The 23,063-nt window shown below is 37.5% G+C and overlaps 1 protein-coding gene and 1 long non-coding RNA gene across 2 annotated transcripts in view; both read right to left on the bottom strand.

The window, feature by feature from the left end:
- Positions 1–916: 916 nt before the first annotated feature.
- LOC145722672 (uncharacterized) overlaps positions 917–23,063 on the bottom strand; it is a 139,223-nt gene continuing 117,076 nt past the window's right edge. The window contains exon 2 of the long non-coding RNA XR_014147114.1: positions 917–4,013. This is a non-coding gene — a long non-coding RNA (uncharacterized LOC145722672). The remainder of the gene's footprint in view (positions 4,014–23,063) is intronic.
- The window catches only part of HOMER1 (homer scaffold protein 1), a 125,357-nt gene continuing 108,562 nt past the window's right edge, over positions 6,269–23,063 (bottom strand). The window contains exon 9 of the mRNA XM_006731879.3: positions 6,269–9,201. Within this exon, the coding sequence (XP_006731942.1) occupies positions 9,013–9,201 (189 nt within the window). The 3' untranslated portion in view covers positions 6,269–9,012. The remainder of the gene's footprint in view (positions 9,202–23,063) is intronic.

Here is a 23,063-nt window from a genome sequence, read left to right as displayed (position 1 = left end):
TCTTGAATATCCCTAATACTGTGCTTAACAAAGTAGCCTCAAGGTCAGAAGAAGAGGGTAGCATGAAAAAGGAAAGAAACAATACAGAAATGCTTAAACTAAGTGTAATACATCCATAGGATGGAATACTCTGAAGGAGTTAAAAACTGTATGTACTGACTTGGACAGAGCTTCCCAAGAGAATAAGTAAAAAAAACAGCAAATTATAGAACAAGACACACTGATAATAGAATTTATGTACTCCCTCCTCCCAGAACAATTAGATATTTCTATAAGCACATAAATATTAAGTATAAATGCATATAAATATGCCAAAAGGACATAAATTCTAGGGATGGAACTGTAAGATCAAGGGTGACTTTTCTATCTGTACTATTAAGAATGTTTGCAAAAAGAAAGCACCTATGAATGAGTAGCATAAAGTTTTTTTTTCTTTTTCTAAAAAAGAGCAGGGAGATAAATATTCAAAGATGTTATACCATTGTGAAATGGAAAACGAACAATTTTTCTAAGTGACAGGTTGTTAAATATTGGGAACTGATAAACTTTTGTACCTGTCTTCTTAAAAAAGGTCTGCAGTTCGCAGTTTGGGCATGATGGAGTGGGAAGGGCACAGGATTAGCAGGCATGGGGCGGGGCCTGTCTTCTTGGCGGCCTCTGTCTTGGTCGATCACTTAATCTTGCTGAATCTCAGACTCTATAAAATCTATAAAATGGGGATAACAATAACATTTAGGTCATGGCACTGTTGTGAAAATTTGTTGTGAACTGTTGAGATGGCCACGAGCCCGTGAAATTCTGTAGTTTCTATTTTTACATATAATACAGGATTTCAGTGCACACAGTATACTCTAAAATAAAGGCTCTGCTAAATGAGACCAAGCTTAATCACTAAATAGAAAAATATGAACAAAAGTGGTTTAAAAGAGTTTATTTGACAATTCACAAGTGATTTGCAAATTTTATGGGTTATTTGGCGCCAAATTTGAAAACCAGTAGCTCCTCTTTTCTTCCTGGAATGTCTAACATGTTCTAATTTGTTGCCTAAGTACTGCAAGTTGTGTCTACTCAAGGAATTCAAGCTAATTTTAACTTAAATCAAATACCATACAGCAGTCTAAAACCAAATACAAAGAGTATTTTTGTTGTTGTCATTGCTCAAGATCATTTCTACCAGAGATAATTTGTACACAGTTATTTATGAATCAATATGAAAAAAAGAGTAAAGATCATTTAAGATCACATAAATGTTAACTCTCTAAACTTCCCACAGTAACGGGGAACACAAACACAAAATCACCTGGTCCTAGTGATGGGTTAAGTATCAAAATAATACATTTAAAAAGATACAGAAAATACATTTAAGTCCCTAGAACTTGACTTTGTGGAGAGGCAGGTGAGCCACCGAAAAATAAGCCAAGTTCTGCTAGGAAAGTGTCAACCTCCTTTTATCTGTGGCCCTGCAACCTTCTAGAAATGACAGCTATATGGAAAACCAACACATTATATGTGACATTTAATTTCATCAATAAGTCAGTAAGAAGAGTGAAGTTATTTTCAGAAACAACAAACATTTGAGACTGGGTTTATGGAAGACAGAACTTAGCTTGTGTAGAAGACCCGATTTCTGTATTTCGTGGTTCCGTCACAAAGGATTGAGAAATTCCTAATTCACAGTAAGAAATGGAGTTCTTTAACAACTCACCTTGAAATAACAAGATGCTCTTCAGTTTACCAGACATGGCCTTATTGTGGCATCTGTACAAAAACGCTTTACCTGGAACTCACGTTTGCTGGATTTTAATGGTTTAAATTGTTAGAAAGCAACATAAATTTGAGTTCGGTTTTTAATTTTTCCAGTTAAAATATATTTTAAAACTACACATTGACAAAAGGTCTCAACACAGTTTGAATATCAATGCCTTAAGACATGAGTTCATTTGTTGATTTATTTGTGTTGTGTGGAATCTGGCTTTTTGAGACTCTTCTAGGCTTCCATGAGTCCCTGCTCTTCAGCTAGCCACTCATCCCTCTTGGCCGTTCCATCTCTTTCACATACTTCGGTGCTGTACCTGACCCAAAGTGACATTTTTATCTTGTGTTCTCATTCTCATGCCCTCCATTACCATTACATATGCTGACAACTCCCAAATATCGATCTTCAGCTCCCATTTTTCTCCTAAGCTCCATCTAGCTCACATCTCCATTTGCCTATTCCAGGGGCACCTTAAACTCAAAACAAATTAACTCCTCTCTCCTTCATCTTGCTTTGTCCTTCTTCCTCACCTACACCCAAACTAAGCCCTTTCCCATCTTGGATTCACTCTCAGTAAATGAGATCGTTCACCTGGCTGGCCAATTCAAGAGATCTAGGCATTATCCTGCATTCTTTTCCTTGTCATCTACATTAGCCAAGAAGTCCTACTGATTCTACCTCCTACCCTCTGAATCCATTCCATTTTCTCCATTTCCAGGGTCACTGCCATAAGGCAGCCTTTTAAGAGAGACTACCATGATTTGCATAACTACTAGACTTACAGAACACACTTTTTATTACGTCACTTCTGTACAAAAACTTCTTCACTATCTCTGCATTCCCTTCAGAATAAAACCCAAATCTTCAAAAAAAAAAAAAAAAAAAACCCAAGTCTTCCCTATGACTTAACAAGACTTTATTGATCTACCCTTTGCCTACTTCTCTACCGCCATCTTTTGCTATACTCCTCCCCAATATCCTATGTTTCAGTGCACTCACCCAGCCTAATTTTCTAAATGTCTCAATGCTTTCATTTCTCTGGACCTTTGCACATGACACACTCTCAATTCTCTGAAATTTCACCCCTTCTTCAACCAGCAAGCTCTTCACTCTTCTGGGAAAGACCTGAAAACTCCTCTTCCCTCTGGGCTCCCTCATTCTAGTGTCCTCTTCTAGGGTAGCATTTAGGTACTGTGAAGTAACCATCTGTACCCTACATTAGATTTTAAGCTTCTCTCTCTGGTCTCTATTGCAAAATGGCGTCTGGGACATGGCCTGTGCTCAATAAATATTTTAGGTAAGAGAGTAAAAGGCCTAAGATCTATTAGATACCCTTGGATCACTTACAGGTCTGTTAACAAACACCGGCCCCACAACTGGATTCCTAGTGAGATGGCATTCTGCTCTGTCTTTTAAATTAACCCAATTGAAACCCAATCCTTCCTCAAAAAGTTAAACATAAAGTTACCATATGATCCAGCAATTCCACTCGTGGATGTATCCTCAAATAAATGAAAGCAGGGCCCATAAAATACCTGTACATGAAGGATCATCGAAAAATTATTCACAACTGCCAAAAGGGAGAAATGACTCTGGAGTCCATTAACAAATGACCTGATAAATAAAATGTGGTACATCCATACGATGGAGTAACATTCAGCATTGAAAAGGAGTGAAATTCTGATATATGCTGCAATACAGATAAACCTTGAAAACATTATGCTAAGAGAAATAAGCCAGACAAAAAAAGACAAATATTGTATGATTCCACCTAAAAGAGGGGTATCGCCTATCTAAAGATCAGGCCATGAGAGAGTTCTGCAGCTGATCTAATGACGTGATCAATGTGGAGAGGCCTTACCTTCTATGGAACCACAGTGGACCACAAAGTCACTCAACACTGACTGCAAAACCCACATCCTGCTCAACTACGGTTTCGTCTTGGAGGATGAGTTTTACAGGTTTACAGCTTATTTCACTAGGGAATTTAAGAGATGAATGATCTTCCCAAGGCCTTTATAAATAATTTCCTACTTAAATTTTATTGACTGGAACTCTGCGTAAGAAACCCACTGTCCTTGGATTATCTGAAGTTTGTAAGTTCAAAAAAAATTGGGACTAAAATACATTGCATAAATATGACCTGCAAACAAAGTACAATTTGCAACTGAATGATAACAAGCATTATAAACACCAAAGGAGGCTGAAGGAAGAAGTTCAAGAAGAGCAAATATAAAATAGGTAATTAAGAAGTACCCTAACAGAGATAATTCTAGGAGCAAGGCAGTCAAGCTGGAGGGAAAAACTGTACCAGATACATGGGCAAGATCTCCACCTTTTGACTGGCGTACTTGATGACCAGACTGATCACTGTGGCAACAGAGCGGGTGCAATCATTTGACCTCTTCCTTTCCTTTCCCTCCTCCCCCTTCCAAAGGAACACCCCTGCAAGGGCCCCTATACGTAGAGATGAAATGTCAGTTAGTACAGAGCCTGTCACATAGCACAGATTCAACAAACACTCCTTTCTGTTCCATTTCACACTGAAGTTGTTGAGAAAGCATTTCCTCCAAATGGGTCTGCTCTCTGGCCATGTTTCATGAAACACACATTCCATTCAAGGTGTAACAATCAAGTCCTATACGTGAGTCATACAGCTAGGACTTCTAGAGATGCCTATATAATAACACAGTTATAAATCACAGCTAACAAGACAAAACCATGAATGTTGATAGAAAAAATACCCACAAAAGATGTTTTCCTGTGGTACAGAAGTGGGCTTAGTTTTGTATCTATTAGGCACTCATTATCATCTTAATTTGGTGTTATTAGGAGAAAGCACAGTAATATTTCTATCCTTGGGTAGATCTGATGTGAAAGTAACTGGCAAAAATATGTCAGAATTCCACAGAATGGTGAGTTCCAAATGTCAGGTGTCTTATATTAGGTCATAAATCCTGACAAGATAAAATGACAAGATCTCCTGAAAGCCTTTAAAATTCACTAAGGCAATCCCAACTTGTTTAGTGGAAAGCAACAGGTGTCTTTGGCTAGCCTGAAGTGTCTTCCATAAAGACTGACGTGAGCGTGTACCCACTCTTTGCTGGCCCTGCTTCCACAAAAAACATCCTCTTCTCCTCCAGATTGGCTCTTGCCATCACTAGTATGTGTCCTTTCATGCAAAGGACAGGAGGGACCTAAGGAGGTCAGAGAATTGACTGGAAATCTACTGGGAGCTCGTGGCCTTTTGCATTCTATTCTAGTCCAGATGCAATTTCTCTTCCCGGGTCACCTGTTTTGGGTAAAAAGAGCGTTTCTTTTCTATCTAGTGTACTAAGCAGAAATCAGTAGGCAGTATAGTGCTGAGTTTTTGAGTTTTTTTTCTTGGATAAAATTGTTAGCTATTTTACTAACCAAAAGCCGTTTCTTTAATTCATTAACAATGCTTGTATTTCTGTGACATTGATATATTATCAGTTTCCCGTTAAAAAAAACTGTTATCAAAATTTAAGGTCCAATTTTACATTGGAAAAAAATGCACTTTCTCAAATAAAAGTAAGGTGAACGATTCAGCTGTTTCCTTTCCAACATGATCCTTTTCTAGTTATTTAAAAAATATTCTCTCACATGAAAATTATCTTCTCAATAATTATGGCACAGTATCCTACTTGAAAAAAAATTTTTTAATGTGTCATTCTTAACTACTTCTTACCTGAAAGTTTTCCTTAGATTTTCCATAAATTAATTTACCTCATAAATGCCAAATGTACAGAAGACAAAAATGCGATGAAGACTATTTCATGACTTCAAGCACAGACTATCAGGAATGGTAAAATCATGTGATACCAAATAAACAACAGGATTTCTTAAAAAAGTCAACACAACACTGCCACCCAACCAATTCTCCCTGCGGCCAGCCTCGCATTCCAGAACGGACAGAAGATCGGGTCTGCGGGAGGAGAGTAGCTGAGCTGCACACTCCGCAGTGAAACGAAACCACAGAAGGACATGAGTGACACAAGACCGTCCACATTCTTGAATGGGGCAAAAAAATGAGTTTTCAAAGGTGGTGGTTTAATTTTGAGCGTCCCTTTTATTTCCACTTGAAAAAACCCTGCAAGTTTTTCCTCTAACTGCTTTCCAGCAGTTCAATGACAGCAAAACCTTACATTCTGACGGTGCTGAAGTTCTTCTAGAGGGACAAGGAGGGATGCAACTTCATGCACTGTTTTTAATCTGCAGAAAGAAAAGGAGGAAAAAGAGAGAGAGAGAGAGAGAAAGGCGGAGAGAAGGAGAGAGAGGAGAAACAAAAACTAATTTTCCAGGCAGGGAAATACGTATAAAACCTTTTATGTCAAAGTCAGGATTTCACAACAGAACACACTAATGCGAAATCCAGTAGCACCTGTAAAAAAAGTTAAGCAATGCTGTCATCACTTAAATGCTTTTCAAAAGTATCTGGAAAAGACTGAAGGAAAAAAAGATAAAGTACATTCTCCAGAGAACAACAAATATATTTCAAAATAAAAACTGTATTTTTCTTTTTCCTTTTTTTTTTTTTCAGGTTTTTGTACAAGAATTCATAATTATCAGAGAATAACTTATACACAATGGGATCGATCTCTGCTCTCCTTGTCTGTGTCACTTAAAGTCCACATGTTCAGGCTACAGTCCCCAGCATCATTTTCTGATAAATATATTACCACAGTTGGATCTAAATATAGATACATTATATAATACTTGTCTCTGGGAAAAATCAGATTTTAATAGGCAAACTTTTATTTATATAATACAGAAATGGAGAAAACTATAGTAGACACACAACCTAATTATGACTTGTAGATGATGATTTCTAGATACTCTCCTACTATAAATGAATATTTAAAATAGTCTTAAGATTTTATTTATATGTGCACTTGTGTCCACCCTTATCCCATATACTGTACACGTCTAATGACACTCTGGGAATTTAAAGGTGCAGCCCTCAAATTGTTAAATCACTAAAAAATGAAAAAAATTAGGCCCTATTGGACGAGGAAAAAACTCACAAAATTTCCAATTTTAAATTTCTTAATCAGTAGGAAAATATTAAAAATAATTTTCTGCATATACATACGGGTATATGTATATATTGAATTACACACGTCTCACCTATCAATACAATTCAAGTGGAGACATATTGGTGAGTTACTTTCCCATTAAATGACAACTATGTCAAAATTTAAAAATATCTTATTACATCATTAAAATAATTCACTTACCATTTCAACAGCTTACACTGTTTTTTTTTAAATTTTTAACTCTTCGTAACTAAATTCCCTGATCCCTAGTGTTAAATCCCCTATTTAAATTAAAATCTGGTGCTCTTTGTTACTCAGCAGATACTCAGAAACTGATGGATAAAATCACATCTACTTCAAAATTCCATCAATCAAATAAATTTTATTACCTGATTTATCAGAGAAATATCTCAGCTCTGAGCTTGTGTACCTAAATTACCCTCCCTATAATAAATAGGTGAGGAAAAGATCCTAAAATAGATGGAGGTAACTTACATGATGTCACAGCACATAGAATACACGATGATTAAGTGTCTGATAGAAACTTTTCAGAGACACCTGAAAACTCACTTTAGAAACTAACTTTAGAAACAAACCATTTATTTTTCACTCTAATATAAATTAAGATGTATGTATTTACATACATACACATACATATATAAAACAAAATTGTCTAGTGTTGAGTTGCTGTTTGTGAGTGAAAAAATGGTTACAAACTGATTCATTAGCTTAATTTTGTACTTAACAATTCCATCGTTTTGGGGTACAAACAAAGTCAGTGCATTTGCAGACTCCACAGAGTCAGATGCTCAAGCATACACTTTAAAAAAGAACCCTCCTCAACATCACAGGCATTGTACAGCGAGAATATATGGACTCTGATGCAATCCCTAACTCCATAAGCAGACTAGACAGCACTTGGCTTACTTTTAAAATAGCTTCTTAAAAGAAATATATAAAGAAATGCATGTTTGCTAAAAGTCTTTTAAAATTACATCAAAACAACATTAAAACTTGTTCATTGAGAAGAGCCTATTGAATTGAATTCCTGTTTGAAACACCTAGTTAACAGTTCAGAATATTGCCTTGTGAGGTTTGACTAGAGATGTGGTTGATGTGAAGACCCAGACAGAGTACACGGCTCCAATCCCAATAGTCCTCTGATCGGCTGTTTGATGGAAATGGATCCCCTTTAAAATTGCTATATACCTTAAAATGATCTATAATAAACAGTTCCCCAATAGCCATTATTAGTTGTAAATTGAAATGCATTGATCATTCAGAAAAGATTTCTTGCAAAATATATAAATAAATGTAACTGCATATTCTGTAAATATACTTAACATTGCTAGGCCAGACCGTCGATGACGGGCTGCTGTATTTCAGTACTGTGTGTCAAATTTATTAGAAATTTAAAAAGAAAAATTTCTGAGGGACTCAGCTGCCTTCGTTAGTTGGCTTTAAAATGTGTAATAAAATGGGAGACAATATCTTCTCATAAATACACGGAATCGATATGGAAAAGTAAACTATACAGCAGACAAGATTCAAGAACACCAGAGTGTACCAGAGTGGTCACCGAGTGAAATATCTTCCAGTATAAAAAAAGGGAAGAACTCTATACACCCAGTTCTAGTAAGTATGTTTCAATTAAAGATGCAGCTCTCTCTCACTCCTGGCAAGAATTAATTGGTAATGGCGCTGCTTCTCAGCAGTGCAAAAATATCCTGAGAAATTATTCAGATTACAACAGAAGACAGGGCTTTCATCACTAAGTTTTTGCACAAAACACAGCTTTAGATATCATAAATAAATTAATTTAAAAAGCAGATAACCTTCACTGTGTTGAACACAAAAAGGGGATGTGACCCAGACATTGTTAATTCTCCCATTGGCTAATATCAGAAAAAAAAGATTGCATTAAGTGTCTATTTATAACTTTCTAGTTAACTATGGCCAATAATATACATGGAGGTAATTTGTAGTTCAAGTTTTTCATCTCTTTTTTCCCCAACTAGCTACGAGCTGAATTCTAAAATTTACACTGAAATATACAATTCCAATTTTCAAAAGATCATCCTCCTGGAGGAGGAGTGATATTCAAATTTTATGTGCGATCTTGATGCAGAGCCCAAACAGTCCTATGAAGAGAGACAGTGTATTTTTTAATCAATTGGCACTGAAATTTAACTTTCCTTAGCTGCATTCTAGTAGCTTGGCCAAGTTATCTCGTAATTCCGTTAGTTCAAATATTTTTCCATCAAGAATTTCTAAGAGTGTCTTCAGGTTATTGCGAAAAGCTTCTTGTTCATTTTGACTTTTCTCCAGACGTTGCTCTAAGTCAGACAGCTGTCCCTCCAGGTCTTTGTTCCGAATCTCTACTTCCTTTAGAAACAAAAGTGTGATATATATACACATGTCAGTTCACGACTTAGAAAACGATACAACTTTCATTATTACTAATATTGTGGTAGTTAATGCAGTTTGACACACAGGAAGATGAGCTTCTGAATCTCAAGTTAACACACTTTACGGAGATTTTTAGAATTCTGCCCTCTGAGAAATCCATGTGGTTTTCGAGACAGGCATGTTCATGAATCCATCTATCCAACTCAACAGAAACTTCCTGAATGCTTACTTCCTGCCAGGCAAACACTCTGGGCATTTCAAATACCGAAGAGGATTAAAGATCCATTTTGTGGATTAGCTACATCTCAATTCAATTTCGGCCCACCTCTTTTTCCCTAATGCACAACCAACTGGTAGCAATCTCAGCTGAAAGCAGGCAGAGAAAAAGAGAATACTTTTTCCTCCTTACGGGCAATTCTGGAGAAAGACCCGTGAGAAGACAACAGCTCTCTAACACGAGGTATCAGGATCCTCTGAATATGTTAATTACTATTCTTTGTTTTGCCTCACCGTCCAAATGAGTGCTTGTGGCCGGAGAAGTAGCTCAGTGGCTAAAAACTGAGTCAAGATCTACAGTCTCAGTCAAGATCTACAATAAGCGTACATATAAGAGAATTATACAGCTGACAGTTCCAACATACTGCAAATCATGGAAAGAAAAGAAAAAAAAAAATGACAAAAGGCAAGTAAAAGTTCATGACAAAAATAATTATTTTTTTAAAAAAACAAGTCTAATATACTTAATTAGAAGTTATTATTGTTCTAAAAATGTTTCTAAACATGACAAATATAATAATAAGTAATTCTAAAAAAATGAAATGGTCTAGTGACCTAGAGTTTTAATTTCGGTTAAAAATTCAAACTGAGAAGAAGAGCAGAAACTTTAAACACTTAAACAAGGTATTCAGATAAGCAATTAGTTGAAAGTTATATATCCTTTCTGGAAAGCTCATTTTTACCTCTGAGAGGAATTAAATGATTGACACAAATTACATTCACATATGTCAATTATATGGGACAATGACAATATTTTGGTGTTAGTAATACAATATGAATCAGCCTCAGAAAATATTATGTTTCAAATGTTAATACATGGTTTAAATGTAAATCTCGTAAAAAATTCTATCGAGTCTAATGGATGGCAGAACACTTTTTTTTTTTTTTAATTTTTGAAAGACAATCTGGTAAATGTTAAATGAGAAAAAACCCCAAATATGAAGCACACAGTGCAAACGGGCAAACACTGGTATTCATGGGGACAAACACTGTAAATTACTGTACAAATAGGAAAGAGCTGCTGTTGTTAGGATTATGGGTACTTTTTTCCAAAATTTATTTTTCTTACAACACCTGTAAAAATTGTAAACTTCTGAGAAAAATAATTGGGAAATTGGCTTGAATACATCTAAGAAAGTAACCCTGACCTAGGATTCTGAACATAAAGAAATGTTCACTCGCTTTGACAGAAATAACTAAGAGTAAGGCTTCAGCAAGAATGCCACGGAGGAGCCACAAGAACCTGGGAAAATACTAGAAAGGAATACAGCAGCTCTAATGAGTAATAAATGAGGAATTTAAGAAATCCCAATCTAATATTAAAGCATTTAGTGTTGGATGTTTCCCAGGTATGTTTCTAATCTCTTCCCTCTGAATAATCCACAAAGTGAAGATAAATAAATGGAGAGCAGGATCTGAAACCAATAAAATGCTTATAAATTCAGAAGCCATATTCATGGAGGCTCCAAACTAGGAGGGAGAAAACAGCCCCTGGGGTCAAATGTAAAAATTCCACTCATGATTGCACAGCATGCTCTCTTGCCTGCTTCGACAATAAGCTTAAGAGTAGCATGTTTCCAACTACAAAAATAGACCAAATGTCATTCACTAGAAAACACCCATTTCACCAGGCACCATCCAGTATGCCCTCTGAAGCCTTCCTTAAAATGAAAGGCTTCCTTGTTCTCCTTGCCAATCAGTGAAACATGCAAACATTTTCAATGGAAGCATGCAAAACACCAAATTTCCTCAGCTATTAAAATCGCATTGTTCTCTCTAGACAGAGTGTCATACTCTCAGCCACTCCTCTGATTGGAGGAATTTTAGGAGTCAGATAACAAAAGGGATCCAATACAGTGCTGATGGTGCTGGCCTATTCTGAGGCACAGAATATAATCTTAGATAGAGCAAGACTGGCCAAGCCAGTGCACACGGGCCAACACAAGGCAACGGGAGCCCTGGCAGGTGGGAACTTCCTAGTAGTGGGCCTTATGTCCGCATTTTCCAAGCCTCTCCTTCTCCCTCCGAACACATTCTTCTGCTTCTAACCGCGTGTGTGCTACCAGTTTCCTCTTCTCCTTCACTGACATGTAAGCATGTGCCAGGGGCATCCAGAGACCTGGTTCAGTCCTGATAAAGCAATGGAGGCCAGAAGCTAACTCCCTTTCGAGTGCTTTAAAGGGCAATAATTGCAAGTATAAAATCTTAGTGGGTAGAAGGTCATGCTCTGTGTTTGTCAGATATGGAGCCTCAACACTAGAGTGATTAAAAAAAATTTACACATTACCATCATCAATGGGACCAGATCAGGCTCATTTTCTGTAAGTTTAAATCGTGCATTTTTAATCTAAATAAAAGTTACAGAAAAATTATCTTTGACATCTGATTCACATGTTATGCCGTTACAAGCAAGATATAGTGCCCTATTAGATCATCAACCTTCATATGTAACAGGACACAGAAATCATCAAAAGTATTAGTAATTCAAGAGAAAAATGGGCCAAAGACACACACGCAAATTTTGAAGAAGAAACATTCAACATTTACCAAGCATCTTCTATGTACTAGCAATAGAGACAGAGCAGAAAATAAACAAAGATGGTTCTTGTTTTAATGCAGCATGCATTCTAGAATCAGGATGCCAGCAACAAAAAAGTAAACACTTCCGGGACGCTGAGGTAATGGTGACTCTGTATGCTGAGATCTCTCAACCATCCTCCCAAACTATATAAATCAATAATAAGAATAACACCACACAAATTCCATGACTTCAAATAACTAGAAGATATAAAACAAATCAAACTTCAATTTCCAGCAAAGACATTTCCCAAGCTCTCTCTCTAACCCTTTGCAGAGGGCAAGGCAGGGTTGTGGGGCAAATAGAGCAGAAGCAAGAGGAAAACCAAAGGCTTAAGACTGAACTCTAATAACCCTAAGACAGACCGCTGGAAGTGTCAAAATTCTGGAAAAATAAATAAAGTCCTGGTAGACCAGAGCGGACTACAAGGAAGGGACTTACTAGTGTACACGAGACAGGAGGCAATCTTGGAAAGGCAACACTTCTGAGGAGAAATGGGCAGAAAGAAGAAAAAGAAAGGAGCCTTCCGGAATACTACGGTAAAGGGGGAAGAAGCAACACGGGGAAACTTACAATCTTCTAAGACAAGAGAAAACTCAAACACTGAAGGACACATAGCCCCTTCCCCACTATCTCCCAAAAAGAGGGTGATTTTGAACTGAGAATCTGTAAGCCACTCAATCCACAAAATACAAAGGTGTGAGCTATCTTCATCTACATAAACTATCATAAGATGAAAACAGAAAATGAAACTGTAGAGACTTTAGTGATTGAAAATAAAAGACCCCTCCCCCCCCAAAAAAACAGCTATGAAGCACAAGAAAACAGAAGCCTCCACTCTGAATTAAATATTGTCAAATAGGGCACCTGGCTGGCTCAGTCAGAAGACAGTGTGATGCTTGCTCTCAGGGTCATGAGTTTGAGCCCCACATTGGATGTACAGAGTACTAAAAAAAATAGGTAAATGAACTTTAAATATTGTCGAACAAGCATTCAAAATAGAGCCTGAGACAGATATCAAACACTAAAAACAGAAATGAGACAAAACACTAAAAAACCAGGAGTGATTAAGCTCTGATAGAAATAGAAGAAAAAGGCAAAATTATATCAGAAATAGAGACTGAATTATAAAATAAAAAATAAATTTAAATAAAATTATGCTTTACTCAATTATTATTTTTAAATATTCAAGGGAACGCAAGTGAAATAAACTAGGGGAAATGATCAGAGAGAAAGGGGTTGAAATAGAAGGGAAGACCATCTAGGGCGCCTGGGTGGCTCAGTTGGTTAAGCGACTGCCTTCGGCTCAGGTCATGATCCCGGAGTCCTGGGATCGAGTCCCGCATCAGGCTCCCGGCTCGGTGGGGAGCCTGCTTCTCCCTCTGACCCTCCCCCCTCTCATGCTGTTTCTCTCTCTCTCAAATAAATAAATAAATAAAATCTTTAAAAAAAAAAAGAAGGGAAGACCATCTAACTATATATCACTGGAGCTCCTTATGAAGAAAACACTCCAATAGGACAAACCTAATATTTAAAACTTTTATACTAGAAAACTTCCTGGAAATAAAGGAAGACCTAAATCTACACATTAAAAGGGCCCACCAAGTACCTGAGAAAAGTGACCCTCAATGAAATCAATTCTGAGAAATATCTTAGTAAAACTCTTAGATTTTGAAAATAAAGGAAAAATCCTCAGGGTACACACACAGGAGCCCCAAACTTCCAAGGCCAGTGAACTAGACTGGAATAGATTTCTCAAAAGCAATATAAGGGGCACCTGGGTGGCTCAGTTGGTTAAGTGTCCGACTCTTTATCTCGGCTCAGGTCATGATCTTGGGGTCCTGGGGTCAAGTCCCGCATTGGGCTCCGTGCTTAGCGGGGAATCTGCTTCTCTCGCTGTCCCTCTCTCTCTGCCCCTTCTCCTGTTCATGCTCTCTCTCTAAAATAAATAAATCTTAAAGAAAGGCAACATAAAAAAACGGTAATAATGGAGTGGCATTTTCAAGAAATTCAAAGAAAGTAAATTATGAACCAAGGATTTTATCTCTGTCACCTAAGTACTAAGGCTTTTAAAAAACAACTTAAACCCACGAGCTCTTCTGGAACCATCTACTAGAGGATAAGCTTCATCCAACCAACAGATTACTGTGGCAACTTCAGAGAAAGGACTGACGGTGACCATGTCCACGTACTATAGGTAATACATATCAAAGACTAAAACAAAAGTGAACAATGGTTAAAAAATAATATAAAAATGCTACTCTTTTCTTTTTAAAAATATTTTTTTTATTTATCTGAGAGGGAGAGAATGAGAGTGAGAGCAAGAGCAGGGGGAGGAGCAGAGGGGGAGAGAGTCTCAAGCAGACTCCACGAGCTGAGTGCGGAGCCCTACGTGGAGCTGGATCCCATGACCCTGAGGTCACGACGTGAGCCAAAACCAAGAGTCAGATGCTTAACTGAGCCAGCGTGGAGCACCCCCAAAATGTTACTTATTCTGACAAGGTAGAAATAATGCAACTAAAAAATAGGAGGAAAAAAAGGAAAAGAGAAAAGCAGAATAAGCTTCTAATTATTGAATATGTAATAGGTCAAAGTCAACTATCATTAAAACTATCATTAAAAACTAACAAACCGGGGCGCCTGGGTGGTGCAGTCAGTTAAGCACCCGACTCTTGGTTTCGGTTCAGGTCGTGATCTCAAGGCATGAGATCGAGCCCTGCGTCAGGTTCCAGGCTCAGCGTGCCGTCTGCTTGGGATTCTCTCTCCCTCTCCCTCTGTCCCTCCCGCTCATGCTCTCTCTCTAAAATAAATAATATTTAAAAAAATAAATAAAAATGAATAAACCAGATAGTGAAAGTTTAAATATGAACACAGTTAAGTAGGAGTATTTTTTTTTTTTTTAAAGATTTTATTTATTTATTTGACAGAGAGAGACACAGCAAGAGAGGGAACACAAGCAGGGGGAGTGGGAGAGGGAGAAGCAGGCTTCCCGCCGAGCAGGGAGCCCGATGTGGGACTCGATCCCAGGACCCTGGGATCATGACCTGAGCCGAAGGCAGACGCTTAACGACTGAGCCACCCAGGCGCCCCAAGTAGGAGTATTTTATTTATTTATTTATTTATTTTTTTTTTTTTAAGATTTTATTTATTTGAGAGAGAGAATGAGAGAGAGCACATGAGAGGGGGGAGGGTCAGAGGGAGAAGCAGACTCCCTGCCGAGCAGGGAGCCCGATGAGGGACTCGATCCCGGGACTCCAGGATCATGACCTGAGCCGAAGGCAGTCGCTTAACCAACTGAGCCACCCAGGCGCCCAAGTAGGAGTATTTTAAAAAGGTATAAGTCTAAAAGTAACCACTAAAACAAAGTTAAGACCATCTTAAATATCAAAAGATATAAAAAAGGGCAAAGAACATATCATACAGAGAAAGAAAAAATCCAATTAACATAATACACAGGAATTATTACATAAAATAATGACAAGTTGAAATAAAACAAAAATCGTATCAATAAGTATGAATGAGTTACCTAGTAAAAGAAAAAAAATTTCAGTTTGGCTCACAAAGCACTAAGTATACACAACACACAAGAAGCATTCACAAAACAAAAACTGATTTTACATTTGGTCACAAAAAAGTAGTATTAAGTTACATTAAGTATAAATATCACCAAAAATATTCTGTGATCACAATGCAGTAAGACTAGGAATTGAAAACAAAATCATAAAATAGAAAGGTCCTTCTACTGAGCAATTCATTTAGGAAGGCCAAAAATAACAGGATAGGCGCAAGATAATGAGAGGTTGCAATACTGGGAGAAAAAGTGCCAAAGGAAGGCACTTTAATGCTAAAAGCCACAATGCACAATGAAGATATAACCATTATATTTAGGTACCAACCACCTTATAAAGTAGAAATTACAGGTGTTGTAAAGAGGCATAGATAAAAACATACTGATGAGAGACTTCGCTCTGCCACTCTCAATACAGGACACATCAAGTGGAACAAAGGAAAGGTAACAAAACAGAAAACAAAAATTATAAAGTCAACAAGGAACATTACAAAAATCGGTCATATATGAGATCACACAAAAAAGTGCAGTCAATTATATAAAGCAGAAATTATACAAACCCTTGCGATTATAAGACAGTAAAACTAGAACTTAAGAACTAAACCCAAAAAATAAAAAGGTCCTTCCACCAGGAAATTAAAGCACCTTCTGTTATCTTTTATAATTTTTTTTTACTTATTTATTTGAGAGAGAGAAAGAACGAGTAGAAGGGAGGGGCAGAGGGAGAGGGAGAAGCAGACTCCCCGCTGAGCCGAGAGCCCAATGTGGGGCTCCATCCTAGGACCCTGGGATCATGACCTGAGCTACCCAGGTGCCCCTCAAGTGCCTTCTTTTAAACATCTCGTGGGTGCAAGGGAAATAAGACCAAAATTACAGAATTTCAGGAGATAATGATAATGAACATACTACATATGAGAATCTATGAAATACACCTAAAGCAATCATCACAGGACAATCTATAACTTTAAACACATATACATAAAAGTGAAAGAATGAAAATAAAGGAATTAAATTCTCTTCTTAAAATGCTAGAGAAAGAATAAGTAAACCAAAACAAAGTACGAGGCAGGAATAATAAAGATAAAAGGAGAAATTCATAAGGTAGAGGATAAAAAAAACCAGTGGCACTGATTAGACATACCATTGCTTAACTTTACTTAATCAAGAAGGACAATGGACAATTATATAAAATAAGAAATAAGAGTTCTCGCTGACTCTGTGAAACCTAGATGGAAAGCTTAAACAGCCCAGCGTCTGCAGAAGAAATAGAGAATAATCCAGGAACTACTCCATAAAAATGCACCAGGCCCCAATGGTGTCAACATTTAGAGACGAGGTAGTTTCAATATGACATCCATTATTCCAGGGCATAAAAAATGAAGACAGTGCATGAAGTATGACTGAAGTATTACTGTGTGTAAAGTCTAATCCTGATACCCAAATCTTATATAGCTCCCCTCAAAAGAAATACAGACCAATATCACAAATGAGTACTGTGTAAAAATGATAAATAATAAAGAACAAAAGTCTAACACCACATTAAGAAAATAAGATACCATAGCTAAGCGATCTTTATTCCAGTCATGCAAAGGTGGTTTGGTATTAGAAAATCCATTAATAAAATAAACCATATTAAATAGATCTAGAGAGGAAATTATGATTATTTTCATAGATACTAAAAAAAAAAAAAAAAAAAGCCGTTAACAAAATCCCACACTCATCCCTGGTAAAAACATTCTAATAGGCATGAAGGACACTCTCATAACATGATAAAATGTATTTCAGTGTTACAGCCAACATTTTACTTAAAATGGAAAAATACTAGAGGCATTTTCACTAAGATGAGGGATGAGATAAGCCCATCATCTCTAGTATTGTTTAATACTGTAGTGGTGTTTTTAACAGGTGTAATTGGACAAGAAAAATCAAGAGGCTTGAGAATTGGAGGGATGGGGGAATAAAAGTAAAATTATCTGTTTGCAGATTATGTGTTACCATACCTAAAAAATCTTACAGAATCAATGGAGTAAGTGACAAAACTAGCTCAAATAATAAAATAATTTAGTCAGGTAGCAGGACATAAAAATAGCATACAGAATTCAACAGCTTTTGGGGCAGCTGGGTGGCTCAGTCGTTAAGCCTTCGGCTCAGGTCGTGATCCCAGGGTCCTGGGATCGAGCCCCGCATTGAGCCCCACATCGGGCTTCCTGCTCCGCGGGAAGCCTGCTTCTCCCTCTCCCACTCCCCCTGCTTGTGTTCCTGCTCTCACTATCTCTGTCAAATAAATAAATAAAATCTTAAAAAAAAAAAGAAAAGAATTCAACAGCTTTCAAATATACAAACAATAATCAATTAAAAGATACAATGGTAGAGAAAACCATTTGAAATAGAAAAAAAAGAAAGATAAAATATTTATAAACAAGAAATATGCAAAACTACATGTTGAAAACCTTAACACTCCTGTGAAAAACACAAAAGTAGATGTGAACAAATGGGAAGACATCCCTTATTCCTGGATAGGATCGAAACTTCAATAAGAGATTGTTTCTCCTGAAGTCATATTATAAAGTTTAAGCAATCCCAGTAAAATTTTTTTATGGAGCTCTATTTTCAGTTGACACAAAAATTGGTACTGAATACTGAATCGCATATGATAAAATAAGTATGTAAGACTATTGAGAGAAACAATGAAAAAGAAACTGAGGAGCACCTGGCCCGAGCAGATATTAAAGCCTCTACTATCAGGGCAGGGTGGTACTGATGCATTAAGAGAGTGACTTGCGGGCTGGAATAGGAAGCCCAGAGTAGGTCAAAATGTGTAGAGAAATCAAGTATCTCCAATCTCTGGAAAAAAGATGAAATTTTAAATAAGTGGTAATGAGATAACTGGACAGGCATTTGGAAGGATACAACTGGATCCATATCTCATACCACACACAAAAGAATAAACCCAAAATACTCAGAGATCCAAATGTAAAAAATGAAACCGTGTAAGTACTAGAGGGAAATACAGATGAATCCCTGTATCAGATGATACAGGGATTGGAAAAGAGCTATCTGACTATACGATCCACAAGCCAGAACCAAGAAAAGAAAAGAGTAATAAATCTGACTGGTACATAAAACACCATCTCAGGCAAAGTAAAAAAAAAACAACAACAAAAAAAAAAAACTGGGAGAAAATATTTTTAACATGTAATCAGATATAAAAAGAACTCCTGTAATATATAAAGAACTCCTGAAAAAGAACCAAAAATCCTATAGGAAAAGGGCAAAAGACATGAACACCCAATCCGCCCATGTACAAAAAGATACTGACATGACCTCTAAGCTTATGAAAGATATTCATGTCACTAATAACATGAGATATGCAAATTAAAACTATCATTTCTCACCTATCACACAATTAAAAAGTATGACAACACATTTTGTTGGCAAGGCCATGGAGAAAGAGGCACTCATGGTAGTGGTATGAGTGGGAACCAGCACAATCCATTACAAAGGGGAATTTGACAATGTTTAACCCAACTACGTATGTGTTTATTTTCTTACTTAGAAATCTTCCTTCTAAGAATCTATCTCGGGGGTGATAGATTCTCCATTGTATTACACTGCAATGGGAGGTATGAGTAAGAATTCAGTTTTATATATACATGGCTACTGAAATAGCCATAATGTGGTATTTATATCCTTCCAGCTCTGTTTATTAAGATGGCATAGAAACAATGCTATCTCCCTAGCTCAGGAGGAAGAGTATGAGACTGCATCTTGCGGTCATCAGTTCAAGCCCCACGGTGGGTGCAGAGATTACTAAAAACAAAACAAACAAACAAACAAACAAAAAATCTATTCTGAAGATACACCTCCAACAATAACAAAATACCTATGCGCAATATTACTAATTGTAGTATTGTTGCAGAACACTGGAGACAGCCTAAATACCCACATAAAGGAGTGGCTGAATAAACTATCACTCCACAAATGAAGGAGTTTACAGCTATAATAAGCATGAACATGATCTCAATGAACTGACAAGAGTGACTTCCAGAATATATTTTACGTGAAAGAAACAAAGTGCAGAAGAGTAATCTAGAGTACGTTACCATTTAAAAAAGAAGAGGAGAAGGTAAACAAATAGATCTGTTCATTTGTGTGAAAAGAAATACAGAAAAGATAAACTAGAAACTAATGAGATTGGTTACCCACAGGTGGCAGATGGGAATGGGGTGGGAAGGATGGGGCAGAAGCTAGGGTAGTGGGGACTGGAGGGTATGTCTCTAAAGACATCTTTCCAAATAGTTCTGACTTTTAGAACCATGCTAATGTTTCGTATACTCAATAAATGCATGCATATATAAAATGTAGAAGAATGGATAAGAAAATACTAAAATGGAATATAATATGATACAAATGAACAGATAAGTATGTTTTTTTTTTTTTAAGGTTTTATTTATTTATTTGACAGAGAGAACACAAGCAGGGGGAGCGGCAGGCAGAGGGAGAGGGAGAAGCAGGCTTCCCGCTGAGCAGGGAGCCTGACACCGGGTTCAATCCCAGGACCCTGGGATCATGACCTGAGCTGAAGGCAGACACTTAATTGACTGAGCCACCCAGGTGCCCCAAACATAAGTATGTTTCAAATGAATAACCTAACCAATTGCAGAGGAGGGGAAGAACTAACCCAACAAACTTTTGAACATAGGCTGAGGACAAAAAAAATTATAGTGATCTCTAGTTGGTAAGGTTTTGTTTGCATTTTTTTGTGGTGGTATGAATTAGTAATTCAAAAACTATTTTCTGTGCTAAGATTGAGAAAGTAAATAAATATACTGTAGATAATAAGAATCGGGTTTCTTAGTATTGGGTAAAGGAATTACAAATATGAGTATGGGAAAGGCTATAATAAACTCCATTGTATTACACTGCAATGGGAGGTATGAGTAAGAATTCAGTTTTATATATACATGGCTATTGAAATAGACATAATGTGGTATTTATGTCCTTCCAGCTCTGTTTATTAAGATGGCATAGAAACAATGCTATCTCAATAGCAAAAACGCTACCTGGTACTCAGATCCTGGCTTCTAAATATCAATCTTTGCCTAAAGAAATTTCTCCGTGGAGGGACGCCTGGGTGGCTCAGTCAGTTAAGTGTCTGCCTTCAGCTCAGGTCATGACCCCAGGGTCCTGGGCTCAAGCCCAGCATCAGGCTCCCTGCTCAGTGGGGAGCCTGCTTCTCCCTCTGCCTGCTGACCCCCCTGCTTGTGCTCTCGCTCTCTCTCTAATAAATAAAATCTTAAAAAAAAAGAAAGAAATTTCTCCTTGGAGAAATAGCTAATTCCAAGGTTGAGGACTGAAAAAATACAAGATGAGCCTTGAATATGTACTTGTCCTAAAACATGAAGACATTCTTTAAAGAATGAAAGGGTCACATCAAAAAGGAATCAGAAGCTGGACTGAATGGGTTCCCACTGGCCAAATCTGGGACAATTCAAACATCAAAATAAATACATATGACAACTAAACGCAACCCATGAGCACAGAATAAATCTTGGACCAGAAAAACAAGTTTTAAACTTTGTTATAAAGAATATTATTAAGACAATTATGGGAATTTGAATAAGGTCTGTAGATAGATAATTTCTTGATTTTGATGGTTATGTAAAACAATGCCTTACTCTTAGAAAATACACACCGAAGCGTTCAGAGGTAAAGAGATACAGTATCTTGCAACTTATTCTCAAAGATTTCAGGAAAAAATAACACACACACACACACACACACACGGAGAGAGAGAGACAGTTCCAGAATGGTCAAACAAATACAGCAAAAAATGGCAACATTTGGGAAATGTGAGTGAAAGGTATATAAAAAGTCTTTGTGTTATTCTTGCAACTTTTCTGTAAGTCTGAAATTATTTCAAAGTAAAGTTGAAAAATAAGACCACTTCAGATAGTGATTAATTGCTACTAGGAAAATAAAACAAGGTAATATTACAAAGAGTAGGGGCGCCTGGGTGGCTCAGTCGGCTAAGCGGCTGCCTTCAGCTCAGGTCACGATCCCAGGGTCCTGGGATCGAGCCCCACATCGGGCTCCCTGCTCAGCGGGAAGCCTGCTTCTCCCTCTCCCTCTGCCTGCCACTCTGCCTACTTGTGCTGTCTATCTCTCTGTCAAATAAATAAAATCTTTAAAAAAAAAAACAAAGACTACCTGGGGTGGGGTGGGGGGGACCTTGCGGAGTTGTGCGTAAACTGAGAAGTTGGAGAAATTAACACGTGAGCCAAGACCTAAGCTGCAAGTAGGAGCCAGCCCATCGGAAGGTCTGAAAGCTTCCCTATCATGTTCCTAGTAGGTTGCTTTGATCAGCATTTTTGATATATGGTGAAAGAAGAGGTAAGAATAGGAGCCAGCTTTAAAATTCAATTATCGCTCAATTAATGATGAAATACATTTAAGAAGTTTGATTTGAAAAATCACCTCTTAGTTTCTCTGGGATGTGTACGTAACTTGGAAAACATGTGAAGGAACCGTCAGGAATGTCTTGGCAGCATGGCCGCCTGAAGCCGGGGGCAGTCATACAGAAAGAACAGAGACTTTGGAATCCAAACAAATGGAGGCCTCACTGCTTTCTAGTTCAATGCCTCGTCAACTTGTGAACACCTCTGAACCGCTGCCTTCTCTTCGAAAACAGGGATGAGTTCAAGCAAAGGTATGCAAAGGCTCGGCAAATGCCCGAATCACAGCAAGGACTTAGAAAATAGCAGCCCAAACCAAAGGAACAAAAGACAAAAGCTCCACTGAATTTCCCCCACTTTTTCTAGCCCTGAGGACACACTTCATCTTTAGTTCTACACCAGGCTTTCTCAACCTTAGCACTATTGACAATTTGGTCCAGATAACTGGATGTTTAGCAGCATTCTTGACTTCAACCTACTAGATGTTAATAGTACTGCCTGAGTTGTGAAAATCAAAATTGTCTCGGCACATTGCTACACGTTCTCTGCAGTGCAAATCTGCCCCCTCCCCCCAAGAACCAGTAATTTACACAGATCATTAAAATGTGGGAACAACATTTAATAGGGCTAACCAAAACAAACCAGACTGCTGCAAGTCAATGATGGGAGAGGGTAATGTGTCATGCCATATAAAGAACCTACTTCCTTTATGAAGGCCCTCTCTTCTGTCACAGAATTCTGACTACCTATATAAATGGAGAGTGGACAAGTGAACTTATACAAGCCTCAGTTTCCTCAGGTGACTGTCATAAGAAGTAAATGCACAATATAAGTAAAGTGCTTAACACAGTGTCTGGCACATAGTAAGAACTCAATTAACGCAAGACATTCTCATTACAATTGAGGTACTCCTAATTCCTGGGCTTTCAGGTTCCACTTATCACCCCTGACCCAAAATTCC

This window comes from Leptonychotes weddellii, chromosome 7 (assembly GCF_054177405.1).
Source record: "Leptonychotes weddellii isolate Sample4059 chromosome 7, ASM5417740v2, whole genome shotgun sequence".
Lineage (NCBI taxonomy): Eukaryota > Metazoa > Chordata > Mammalia > Carnivora > Phocidae > Leptonychotes > Leptonychotes weddellii.
This window is presented reverse-complemented; position numbering and strand designations above follow the sequence as displayed.